The sequence below is a fragment of the Rhinolophus ferrumequinum genome, chromosome 12 (genome assembly GCF_004115265.2).
Source record: "Rhinolophus ferrumequinum isolate MPI-CBG mRhiFer1 chromosome 12, mRhiFer1_v1.p, whole genome shotgun sequence".
Lineage (NCBI taxonomy): Eukaryota > Metazoa > Chordata > Mammalia > Chiroptera > Rhinolophidae > Rhinolophus > Rhinolophus ferrumequinum.
The window spans coordinates 51,901,098-51,913,814 of record NC_046295.1 but is presented as its reverse complement, the minus strand read 5'-3'; the positions used below and the strand labels follow the sequence as shown (position 1 = coordinate 51,913,814).

The following is a 12,717-nucleotide window of genomic DNA, read 5'->3' as shown; positions in this document are numbered from 1 at the left end:
TCTAAGCCTCCTTAATTTCTTGGTCCTGTTGTAGATCCCCTTCCCCCACTCCCTAAACAGAAAAGAGGAAATGAGACCCAAAGAGGAAACTGGGTCTTGCTGATCCCACGCCCAGGCAGGCCACTGACCACACCCCCTTTTACTCCCAGCCTGACCCTGCCATTGACCACAGCACTATCCCCTACCCAGCCTGATGCAGCCACTGGCTGCACCCCATGCCCTGCCCCACCCCAGCAACTCCAGCTTTACTTAGACACTACCAGTGTCCCTTTACTCTCCCTCCATCCCAGCCTTCCTAATTTAGCTCCTGACCACAGCCCATCTCTTCTCAGCCTCCTGTAGCCTGACCTAGCCTCTGACCTCACTTCATCCTTCCCTGACTTAGCCACTGTCCACAGAACTATTCTTCCTCTTCCCCAGCATAAAGTGGTGACTGATTACATATGTATTTTTTCCTACTGCCATCTTACCCCACGTTTCTCGGTACCTTGTCTTCCCCATTTCCAGTCCAGTTCAGTAACTAACCTTATCACTTCTTTTTTAATTTTAAAAGGAGGCATGTGTATGCATTGTATTTTTTAAATTAATTTATTTTCCAATTACAGTTGGCATACGATATTATGTTAGTTTCCAGTGTGCAACATCGTGATTAGGCATTTATATACTTTACGAAGTGACCACCCCATAAGTCTAGTACTACTTGACACAGGATACTAACCTCATCCCTTTTGCTCCTACGTGGTACCGTCCACATCCCCACCCCCTTTTTCCCACAGCCTAACCACATCCCCTAACCACAGCTCATCCTCACATTCGCAGCTCACCCTGATCCTTTCTTTCCCCCTTCCCAGTTTCTTACCTAAACTCAAGCTATCCCAGCCACTGAGGGGCCACTAATGACAAGAAGCCTGACTTTGGGCCCTGGGCCCTGAGGGGTGACAGGACAGGCTGTCATGAGGTCCTTTTAGTTCTATGTCTTAAAGTTTCCAATGAGTGACATCCTTCTCTCCACTATTCTATTTCTGGCTTCATTACCCCCCACTTGTGCTAATGCAGTGTCCTTCTAACCAATCTCCAAAGTAATTGCCAATTATTTTCCTAAAATCCAGTTCTTGTGATGTCCCTTCCCTGCACACAGCCTCCCTTGGCCTTCTGTTGCCCTCCAGGAGGTAAAATCCCTCATACTTCTCTCTAGTCCTCCCTTGCCTTTCCATCCTAACCCTAACTGCTCCATTGCAGGTACCCTGTGCTTCAGCCAGCCTGTCTGCTCACTTCTTGAATGTTCCTCCATGGTTTCCTGCTTCTCCACCTTTGCTTATGCTATTCTCTCTGCCTGGAATGCTACCCTTGACTCATCTCCGGCTGATGTAGTGGAGAGAGCTTGGGCTTTGGAGTCAGAGAGACCTGGGTTCGGATCCTGGCTTCATACCTTATTAGCTGTGTGATTTTGGACAAGTACCTTGAACAAATTTTTAACTTCTTGGAGCCTCCGTTTCCTAATCTGTAAAACTGGAAATAATGACGCCTACCTTGCAGGGTTGTTGTAAGGATTGCCGAAATTATGTATACAAAGCAATGGACATATAGTCAATAAAAAGATCACTATTATTTTTTATTATCTTTATTTTTTTTTAATTTTAACTTCAAAGGACACTTTTCATGGAGATTTTTTGGTCCCCTTTCCCTTACCTAAAGGAATCACTGCCCTGAGCATACACCTCTTGGCTCTTTACATCCTTCCCTCTATTATAATTCTGTATTTAGCTCATCCACTTAGCTGAGTGGGAGTCCCTTGAGGGCAAAGGCTAGGGCTTACTCTTGGTTCCCAGCCACTGAGGGTTTGGCCCAAGGCCTTCCCCACAACAAGTCTTCAGAAATGCTTGCTAAGTGAATGGAGGGAGAATGTCTACATAATGGAAGAAGAGACATGGGGTGACTGTTGTGCTTGCTGATAGAGGTATATTTGTGGGGAAGCTGAGTGCGTGGGATGGGGTTTTTGACGGAAAGATAAGGTGGTTGTGATGGGATCTGTGTAGGGGCTGCGTGTGTGAGATAACGTGTATGTAGAGACAGTGTAAGTAGCTTTGTGGGGAAGAGCTGTGTGCACAGATGGGCTGGGCTGCATTTGAAGAGAATGAATTTGTATGGATAGGAGAGTAGGTGAGGAGGGGCTGTGTTGGGGGAGGTCAGGCCCAGCCCTTCAGCGCCCGGTCCAGCCCTAAATGAGCCTCCAGCAGCCTGAGGCTGGATATGTCAGTCTCACCCACAACCCTCACCCCCACCCCTCGCGGGTTACAGACTCAGAGGCCAAATTTGGTAACAGGCTGAGTGTTACTCCCCCAACCCTCTTCCATTCTGACTCTGTCTTCAGTGTTCTCTCTCCCTTTGTCCTTCTCTGTGACTCCCTGTCCTTCTGCAACTCCCTTTGGAGGTATCTGCTCTGACTATATTCTCCATGTACCCCAAATTCCTTACCCCCTGTACACTTACATTCCATTCCTTGCTGGGATTTGACCTTCTGTCCTCTATTCCCCCTCCAATTGCCCAACTCCTCTGGAATGCATCTCAGGAATGTCTTGAGGGAGGCGGAGTTCCCTGGGAGGGGGACATTGGGGGAGGGGGTGTTGTTGCTGTTTCATAAAACATGATGGAAAGGGGATCAAAGTTCTCAGACCAGAGCAGGAACGGGAGAGCTTCTCCCTGTGCTTCCAGGGCCCTTGTTCTATGCCCGTATCACCCCCAGCTCACTCCTCAGTGCCCCTTCTTCCTCACCCCTTGTAGCCATGTAGTTGTCCACTCCGGACGAGCCTGAGAGGAAGGGTAGGCATGACTCAACTCCCTTATCGGGGTCTCACCAGAGGTTTCCGTACTTGAGGAAGAAGGGGGTGTCCATGTGTCCGGAGGAAATGGGGGGAGATGTGCAATTTTAGCTTGGGGTGGAGGGTCCTCTCAGTCCTGCCCTCAGCGCCTCTGACTCCTCCAGCTTTGCTCCAGCCCTCCGGCAACCCCACAGCCAGGTCTGTCCAACTCCTGGGGGGGAGCGGTGCCCGAGGCATGGGGAGGTAGGCAGAGAGCTGCAACTGGGGGCCTGGGAGGTCCTCTCTTGTTTGGAAGTAAGAGTGAGCTGTGGTCTCTTCTCTTTTGAGACTCTGGACTGTTTAGAATGTCAGAAATAGTCTATCAGATCCTGACCCAGACCTTTCCTACCTAGACCTACCCAGACCAGGCCTCTCGTCTCCTGTTTCTACCTAGATTTTCAATCCCCCTCACCCTATCCCCCCTAACCTCTTAACCCCCAAAAAACATACCCCTTTCCAACTTCCCTAGTTCTCAACTGCCTTCTGTATCCCAACGCCCCCACCTCTGCTTCCAACCTTCCCTCTAGTGCTTTCCCCCGTGGGGCTCGCAGTGCCAGGAAGGGACCAGGCAGCCTGCATGGGCTGACTCTCTTTATGAGGCACCAATCCCTGTACCGAGCTGGGTTGCATCATCAGCTGCCGGGCAGACTTATCCTCTTGTGCACTGTGCGCCACCTGCCGCTTCCAGTGGCTCCTCCAGCCCACTGAGAGGTGGTGCCAGGAGGGCGGGGGAGGGCAGGGTGGGACTGGTGTCCTGAGAGGCACTGAAAATACTACCGGCAAGGCAGCTGAGATGAGAGGACAGGGTCTGAGAAGGACTTACTGGAGCGGGCGTAGGAGGAGTTGTGGTGAGGACTTGAGCAGGGACGGAGAAGAACTGGGCTCTTTCTCGGACCTACCTTGTCACGCCTCCTCCCCCGATCACCACAGGGTCTGATTCTCCTACAAAACTGAAGAGTTGACTAGACAATTTCTGAGATCCCTTTGGATTAGAGGGTCAATTCTAGCTTGACTGCCAGGGAAGCCAAATAATGGGGCCAAGCTCCTGGTGGGGGCAGGCAGCATCTCAGGAAAGCTGGAACAGGAGAGGGCCTGGATGGCTTGAATAGCCAGTGTTTGGTCTCTGCCAGACTAGCCAGAGTCAGTGTCTGCAGGCTTGGGGAGCCCTTGGGGATTATCTAACACAACTTTCTTCATTTTGTAGAAAAGTTGTGAGAGGAAAGGTCACGTGATGAGTCAGGGCAGAGCTCTGAAAATCCCAGCCGGGAAAGCCCGCAGGATTTAATGGGAGACAGAGAGAAAAAGACTGAACCAGGAAAAGGTGAAAACAAGGCAGCGGCAGGGCTGGGAAAGGGGGCAAGAGAGAGACACTTGGAAGAAAGAAGGGAGGCACAGGGTCCAGTGGTGACAGAGCACCGTCCTCGGCTAACACTACATTTCAGACCTGTTCTTATACCTTGCAAACCAGCCTCTCCTTCAAATGACTTAGGTATTTAGGTCCTTTTGATGTAATTAATCTTTACGCTTTAAAATTATTAAATAAAACAAAAACAACCTCATTACCATATGTTTTGGTGAGTCCCTTTCCAAAACACCCCTCCCTGGGACTCCATCTGGGGGACCACCTCTCCTCTAATGAGGATGTTCTAATGCCCTGATGCCATGGGCCAGGTGTAGCCAGGCTGGAGAGAAGAACCTGCCACCATGGTTGCACTTTCGCTCAAGATCAGCATTGGAAATGTGGTGAAGACGATGCAGTTCGAGCCGTCCACCATGGTGTACGACGCCTGTCGCATCATTCGTGAGCGTATCCCAGAGGCGCTGACTGGCCCTGGTGAGCCTGATTAGCCAGGTGGCTGGGGTGGGAATCCTTGATCCCTTCTGTTCCCAGGCTCTTGACCTTGAGCAATGACCCTATTTGTCCCCCAAGGCTACTTATCCCTCGGGTCTATGCTCCGTGGTGCCCTCCTTCCCCTTTAGGCCCAGAGTCACTGAGGGAATATTAATAGTATGGGGCAATGGTGCAGCCATTCAGCCACATTGGGGTCCTCATAGGTCTGAGGTGATCCCTCCTCTCTTTTAGCCAGCGACTTTGGGCTGTTTCTGTCGGATGATGACCCCAAAAAGGGTATATGGCTGGAAGCCGGGAAAGCTTTGGATTACTACATGCTCCGAAATGGGGTGAGTATTACTTCATCAAGGACCACCAACATTCTCTTCCATCAACTTCCCCTTTCCCCCTTCTCTTTTCAGGACCCAGATCTATTGTCTCTGATCCCTTCCATGCTTTCTGTCTCTTACCGGTGGGCCTAATACCCTGCTTTTGAGTGAGCCATCGTAGCCCTCCTCTTAGTAATCTCCTTGCCTCCCTTCTGGCCATGTAAAAAGGAAGTAATACCTCTAGCTTAAAGTGGGCTCCTACCTCCTATTCTCGCCCCAACAGGACACCATGGAGTACAGGAAGAAACAGAGACCCCTGAAGATCCGGATGCTAGATGGAACTGTGAAGACCATCATGGTAGACGACTCTAAGACTGTCACCGACATGCTCATGACCATCTGTGCCCGCATTGGTAAGGGGTCTCAGTCCAGCTCTGCCTGAAGACATGGATGCAGTGCCTGGCATGCTACCAACCCCTCCCTCTCCTCTAGGCATCACCAACCATGATGAATATTCTCTAGTTCGAGAGCTGATGGAAGAGAAAAAGGAGGAGGTGACAGGGACCTTACGAAAGGACAAGACATTGCTGCGAGATGAAAAGAAGATGGAGAAACTCAAGCAGAAATTGCACACAGATGACGAGTGTAAGCAGAAATGGAAAAAAGAGCACACTGGAAATGGTCTGGGTGGGGAGTGGCGGGGGCAGGGGATAGCCATTTATTTATTACCTATTAAACACCTGTTCTTGCAAGGCACCTTTTTAGACACTAGGGATACATCAGTAGTAAAACAGTCTTATACTCGCAGAACTTAGCATATTATTGAGAGAAGGTAAGAAATTAAGAAATAAATAAAAAGCCAGAGACCAGTCGGTACAGAAGCCATGGGGGCTTGGCATTGAGGGGACTCTCTGTGTCCCAGTGAACTGGCTGGACCATGGCCGCACACTGAGGGAACAGGGAGTGGAGGAGCACGAGACGCTTCTGCTGCGGAGGAAGTTCTTCTACTCAGACCAGAATGTGGACTCCCGAGACCCCGTCCAGCTGAACCTTCTCTATGTGCAGGTGTGGAGAGGACTTGCCCGAGGTAGCGGAGATAGGGAGTGGGGACAGAAGCACAGTGAGGGGCATCCCTTCGCCCACACACAACATTCGCCTCCTTTCCCTGTGCTCTCCAGGCACGAGATGACATCCTAAATGGCTCCCACCCTGTCTCCTTCGACAAGGCCTGTGAGTTTGCTGGCTTCCAATGCCAGATCCAGTTTGGGCCCCACAATGAGCAGAAGCACAAGGCCGGCTTCCTCGAGTGAGTAACTCACATCCCACACCCTGTCAGCCCGGGACTCCCTGCCATTGTGACCCCAGTAGGCCTGTCTCCATCCCAGGCATTCTCACCTCATTTCTTCTCCTGAGGTACCAGGGTTTGACCCACATGAGTACCTTCTTAGCTTCCATCAGCCATTTGTCTCTTCACTGGCCCTATGTGGAATATGAATGTGGTCCAAATTTCTGCCCCTATCACCTATGTCTGAAGCAAGCACGTAACTTTGACATTTTCTGAAGAATTTTACTGCAGTAGCCAGAGGGATATAGGGTACATTTTTACCCATAGGGAACATTAGATTTACAAGGTCTCCCAAGTCTTCACTCACTGGTATTTCTCAGAATGTAGTTTGATGTGGCTCTCAGCTTTCTACAGGCACAGTCATTCTCCTAGTGAGCTCCTTCTGCTCTTGGTTCCCTGAAATAATGCTCTTGACCCTCTTTCCCGCAGGGACTGAGCCTCCAACTCAAGTTCCCTCAGTCCCTTTCCCTGTAGGGAGAGACACAGGCTGCATTCAAGAGCTAATGCTAAGTCACCTCAATTTCAGGGACAATCCAGACTCTGTTCCCTCACAGTCTTCTTTCTCCCCAAAGATGACACCGTCCTAGACATGCCCTCACACCCCTAAGCCCACAGTCCATGGCCAATATGTCCCTGATGCTGTCCACTACATGCTGACCCTCCCTTTTCTGGTGTAGCCTGAAGGACTTCCTGCCCAAGGAGTATGTGAAGCAGAAGGGAGAGCGTAAGATCTTCCAGGTGAATGGGGACAGGGGAAAGTGTTTGGGATGACCCGGGAGCTTTGCTGCTTAATCCTACTGACTGAATGGACCCTCCCTCTCCCCATCTGCTCCCACCCTGCTTCCACCCACCACGCTGTTCTCCCACCTCTCCTGTGCCAAGAAAACAGAAGACCCGGGCTTTTAGTCTCAGCTCCATCACTGCATTTGCCATGGGATTCAATTCAATATTCTTGTTTTCTTCTGTTTGCGTCTAACGTGATAACAGTACCTGCTCTGTGTAGGATTGATAGGAAAATCACATGAGACAGTATACCTGAAATTACTGTGAAAAGTGTGTCTTTGAACAAATGTAAGGTGTTACCCCCACTCTTTGAGTACTCAGCCCAAAAGGCCTTCTATTTGACCTTCTGCCTAATTATCCATTCATGTCTTCAGAAGGTCTGCAAGTTCCTTAACTATATCCCTTGAACCACCGCTTCTGCAGATCCTTTTCAGCCCCCAGCCCTGTCATCCTCTCATGTCTCTTATGCTGTATTCCCTTACCTTTCCTGTGTCCTCATAATACTCTCCCGTTATAGTTAACATCCCAACTTAAATCCTCGTCTGTGGTATTATCCTCCCCATGTTTTGCTAAATCTTTCCCCATATCATTCTCCAAGGCGCACAAGAATTGTGGACAGATGAGTGAGATCGAGGCCAAGGTACGCTACGTGAAGCTAGCCCGTTCCCTCAAGACATATGGCGTCTCCTTCTTCCTGGTTAAGGTGGGTTACGGACCCTTCTCACCACCCTCCTTATTTCCCTCTTACCCTTTCCTATCTGAAAATCTCCGAGCCTACCCTCATTTCCCAACATTCCACAGGAGTCCTGTTCTCTACCTTGAGAATACTTGACCATTGTCAGTTCTCCACCATCACTTCCCTCCCTACCCTGCACCCTGCATTTTCCCGCCCTTTCCCTTTTCCCTATAGTAGCCTTGTCCTGGGTCCATCCCTTGACACCCTAGTTTAGGGTAGCGCTCCTTCCCACCTCAGTACCCCCTTGTCGTCTTGATCTGATCTGACCGTTCACTTCTCATCGACCTCTGATCTGTAACACCAATAATAACTTCTGTCTAACAGGAGAAGATGAAGGGAAAGAACAAGCTGGTGCCCAGGCTCCTGGGCATCACTAAGGAGTGTGTGATGCGAGTGGATGAGAAGACCAAAGAAGTGATCCAGGAATGGAACCTCACCAACATCAAACGCTGGGCTGCCTCTCCCAAGAGTTTCACCCTGGTGAGCCGGGGGACTCAGATGAGAAAGGGCTTTGGAATTTTTAGAGAAAGGGCAGCTGCAGAGGTCTTTCCACCTCCCTTGGGGCAGGTGCACTGAACATGACTCCAGAAAAACAGAAGAACTTTGGAACTATTGCAGGAACACGAAGGTTAGAGTAGAGGAGAAGCTCCTGGAGAGTGAGTTATGCTTAAATGAAACTTTTTCTTTAAAATCAACAGAACAAAATTGTAAACAGTAAGCTGAGATCATAGGAAACTTGGGGAGAGGGAAGAAAACAGTGATAGAAAAACAGGCCTTCCCTCTTTCAGCAGCAACTATGTGCTGTAATTTTCCCCTCTGGCTTTATATTTTGGTGTTATGAATTGAAGCTGGTACCAACTTGATGAAGTGCCCCAGTAAGGGAGAAATTAGTAAATGCTAGTTTTCCATTTTAGGTACTGGTGCTAACCTGTGGTCATTTAATGGTAAATGTTAGTGTCTTCCCAAGTTTATTATCAGGGTGAAAGAAAAAAGAGATTTCCTGAATGGCATGGATTTGAAACTATGTAGCATAAAGACCACGTCTCAGAAACAAAATATTTCCCTCCAGAGAGGAAAATAAAGAAATGGGCTTCTTCCCAGAGGGCTATTGGCATGGGAAGACACCCTCATCTGCTCGAGCTTGGGGCTCCCACCCTACTCTTTTCCATCCTGGGTAATTTCAAGCCTTCCCACTGAGCCCCCACCTGTCACCCTAGGATTTCGGGGACTATCAAGATGGCTACTACTCGGTACAGACGACTGAGGGGGAGCAGATCGCACAGCTCATTGCTGGCTACATTGACATCATCCTTAAGAAGGTGAGCACTGCCTCCCTCCAGCCTTCTCCTTATCTTCCCGTACCTTCTCCCCAAGTCGGTCCTTTAGGAATGGGGACCCACGTTCTGGAAAACGGCTGATTGGGGAAAGAAGAGTCTGCCTTTCCCCCACTTCCTCTTCTTTAACTCTTATTACTTTTTTCTTCCACAGAAAAAAAGCAAAGATCACTTTGGGCTGGAGGGAGATGAGGAGTCTACTATGCTGGAGGACTCGGTGTCCCCCAAAAAGTACGAAGGGAGCTGGGCTGATCTACCCCTCAGGGGCAGGAGGGCCAGGCTTGACTCCAAGGACTGTTGGGGTGGGGAATCCTTAGGCTGTAATGAGACCTCACACTCCCCTGAGAGCACAGGACCTGCAAAGGCAGTAGAGCTGGGTAGGAAGGCGGGGAGGAGGAGGACCTCTGAGTGCTCCTCAGTATGTTCCCTCTCCAGGTCGACCGTCCTCCAGCAGCAGTATAACCGAGTGGGGAAAGTGGAGCATGGCTCTGTGGCCCTGCCCGCCATCATGCGCTCTGGAGCCTCTGGTCCTGAGAATTTCCAGGTGGGCAGCATGCCACCTGCCCAGCAGCAGATTACCAGTGGCCAGATGCACCGAGGACACATGCCTCCTTTGGTAAGAGTGCCACCACAGTACCAGCACCCCCACCCAACCCCCTCTCAGCGGGGCCTAGCCAGAAGTTAGGCAGTCTTTTCCCCTGTCCCTATTTGTGTTCCTCTCCCTCGCCTCATGTTCCTTTTTCCCTTCTCTTTCCTCTGAATGTGTCCTCTCCTTGCAGACTTCAGCCCAGCAGGCACTCACTGGAACCATCAACTCCAGCATGCAGGCTGTGCAGGCTGCTCAGGCCACTCTGGACGACTTTGATACTCTGCCCCCTCTGGGCCAGGACGCTGTGAGTATGGGATGGAGGAGAGACCAGTGGGACTGAAGCTACGACTCCAAGGAACAAGGTTGGGGTTAACCACAGCGGAGCAGATCTTAAGGTTTGTTTGTTTCTCTCAGGCCTCTAAGGCCTGGCGGAAGAACAAGATGGATGAATCAAAGCATGAGATCCACTCCCAGGTAGATGCCATCACAGCCGGTACTGCCTCCGTGGTAAACCTGACAGCAGGTAGGCTGGACAGCAGGCTCATTGTGTGTGGTGGGCAAGCGAGTGCAAGCAGAGTGTGACTGGCTCAGGAGTGACTGCACCTTGACTCATGGAAGGGAGTGTGTGTGTTCGTCTCTCTCAGGAAGTGTGTGTGACTAACTGCCGGTGATGCTCCTTGTCAGCCTGTCATCTAGCCTGACCTGTCACACACGCTCCTCTTCCTCTTCCTCCCGTCAGGGGACCCCGCAGAGACAGACTATACTGCAGTGGGCTGTGCCGTCACCACCATCTCCTCCAACCTGACGGAGATGTCCCGTGGCGTGAAGCTGCTGGCCGCCCTGCTGGAGGATGAAGGCAGCAGTGGCCGTCCCCTGCTGCAGGCAGCGAAGGGCCTTGCCGGGGCAGTGTCAGAACTGCTGCGCAGTGCCCAGCCAGCCAGTGCTGAGGTCAGGAGCCATGGGGCTGGCGCTAGGGAGCAGCAAGGGTTCAAACCCAAGGACAAGGGGGCGGGCAGTCCAAGTAGCTGGATGGAGGTGTGCGACCCGTGGGCACATAGTACCCGTGGGTGTGTGGGCAGGGGTTGGGCAGCTTCTGACTGGTGTTCACTCTCCACAGCCCCGTCAGAACCTGCTGCAAGCAGCTGGGAACGTGGGCCAGGCCAGTGGGGAGCTGTTGCAGCAAATTGGGGAAAGTGATACTGACCCCCACTTCCAGGTTGGTGACTTACCCAACCCCCAGAACCCCAGCTTCTAGGAGGTAACCTCTGATCCTGAGACCAGCTCCTAGTCCTGCTGCTCTGAATTGACCCCTCAGAGCCAACCTGAACCTCTGTTTCTAGAAATGACACTGGGAACCTCTAGTCCCTTTTTGGGGGATGAGAATTCAGAACCCCTGAATCCAAACTTAACCACTAGTTCACCCTTGGCCCTAATTGATATTTTTTAGCCTCCTGTCATCTTTTCCCTCTTTCCCATATGTGACCCTTGCCCCAACTTGAGGACATCTTGAACCCCCTCCAGTCCTTTAGATCTTACCACCCTGGACTCTGTTCCTTTAGCCCACCCTTCCCCACCCCATGCCAGTTTCCGCAGCTGACTTGTCATCCTGGATTTCCCATGCAGATATGTGCACCCAGAGGGTCTGGGGTTCGATCTCCCTCTGATCCCCCCACGGTAACGGCCTCTGGCCTGGGCCTTCCCAGCTTTGTCCTCTCTGAGCCGTATACACTCGCTTTTGCTCCTCTCCCCCAGCCTCCTGGGAGAGCAGGACATGATAGGAGATGGGGAGGAAGGGCTCAGGAAGTAGAATCAGGGAGGGTAGTTCCCAAGACTCCAGGGTGACTGCTTCCAACCAAGATTGAGGAGGAGTGGAGAAAAGAAGTTGGGGGTGGGAGGGCTCCCCGAGGTACCTCCTCTCTCCACCCCCTGTGACGGCACTGCCCTTCCCTCCCATCGCCACCGAGTGTATCCGCCTCGCACGTTTCTCCCTTTGGTGTAGGCTCTGTTTCTCTCGGTGTGTGTTTGTTCTGCGGTGGGGGTTCTGTCCTACTGGGCGCTCAAGGCAGGGGCTTGGGGTAGGTTCTGGTTGCTTCTGCATACACTGTCCTGTGATTGGAGTCAGTGGGAATAATGAACCAGCTTATGCCTCTGAGAAGGGTCCAGGTATCCTAAGCCCAATCTCAGGCCATGCTGATCGCTCTTTTCTCACAGGACGTACTAATGCAATTAGCCAAGGCCGTGGCAAGTGCTGCAGCTGCCCTGGTCCTCAAGGCCAAGAGTGTGGCCCAGCGGACAGAGGACTCGGGGCTTCAGACCCAGGTTATTGCTGCAGCAACACAGTGTGCCTTGTCCACCTCCCAGCTGGTGGCCTGCACCAAGGTGAGTCCCAAAGGTTGCTCTAGCCTGTGCCAAGGGGTGATGCTGCCGCCCACACGAGACCCTCTCATTTTATCTCTTTGGCTCCCGAGACCTCATTACCCAACTCAGTGACTATTGTGAACACCACAAACACCCCACTTCACGACTCCTTTCCCTTGCCTACATCTCTTACACCTAGTTTGCCCACAGGTGGTGGCACCTACAATCAGCTCACCTGTCTGTCAAGAGCAGCTGGTGGAGGCCGGACGACTAGTGGCCAAAGCCGTGGAGGGCTGTGTGTCTGCCTCCCAGGCAGCCACAGAGGATGGACAGCTCCTTCGGGGGGTAGGAGCAGCAGCCACAGCTGTCACCCAGGCCCTGAATGAGCTGCTGCAGCATGTGAGGGCCCACGCCACAGGGGCTGGGCCTGCTGGCCGCTATGACCAGGCCACTGACACCATCCTTACTGTCACCGAGAACATCTTCAGCTCCATGGGTGATGCTGGTAAGGACACCACCCCCGGAAGACAGAGAACACCAGTGAGGTTTGCTAA

General features: G+C 51.7%; 1 protein-coding gene across 3 annotated transcripts in view; it reads left to right on the top strand.

Annotated features, from left to right (window-relative positions):
* Window positions 1-12,717, top strand: part of TLN1 (talin 1) — a 31,700-nt gene that overhangs the window by 1,862 nt on the left and 17,121 nt on the right. The window contains exons 1-20 of one of the 3 annotated variants that reach the window (XM_033121965.1): window positions 2,927-3,017; window positions 4,530-4,692; window positions 4,942-5,039; window positions 5,302-5,431; window positions 5,511-5,663; window positions 5,941-6,083; window positions 6,197-6,324; window positions 7,041-7,101; window positions 7,745-7,849; window positions 8,207-8,362; window positions 9,100-9,201; window positions 9,371-9,447; window positions 9,652-9,832; window positions 9,996-10,109; window positions 10,220-10,328; window positions 10,545-10,753; window positions 10,923-11,021; window positions 11,429-11,479; window positions 12,017-12,184; window positions 12,374-12,668. In XM_033121965.1, the coding sequence (XP_032977856.1) occupies window positions 4,563-4,692; window positions 4,942-5,039; window positions 5,302-5,431; window positions 5,511-5,663; window positions 5,941-6,083; window positions 6,197-6,324; window positions 7,041-7,101; window positions 7,745-7,849; window positions 8,207-8,362; window positions 9,100-9,201; window positions 9,371-9,447; window positions 9,652-9,832; window positions 9,996-10,109; window positions 10,220-10,328; window positions 10,545-10,753; window positions 10,923-11,021; window positions 11,429-11,479; window positions 12,017-12,184; window positions 12,374-12,668 (2,509 nt within the window). In that variant the 5' untranslated portion in view covers window positions 2,927-3,017; window positions 4,530-4,562. Of the gene's footprint in view, window positions 1-2,926; window positions 3,018-4,529; window positions 4,693-4,941; window positions 5,040-5,301; window positions 5,432-5,510; window positions 5,664-5,940; window positions 6,084-6,196; window positions 6,325-7,040; window positions 7,102-7,744; window positions 7,850-8,206; window positions 8,363-9,099; window positions 9,202-9,370; window positions 9,448-9,651; window positions 9,833-9,995; window positions 10,110-10,219; window positions 10,329-10,544; window positions 10,754-10,922; window positions 11,022-11,428; window positions 11,480-12,016; window positions 12,185-12,373; window positions 12,669-12,717 lie in introns of those variants that run through there. The other 2 variants (XM_033121964.1, XM_033121966.1) reach the window with 2 other exon arrangements.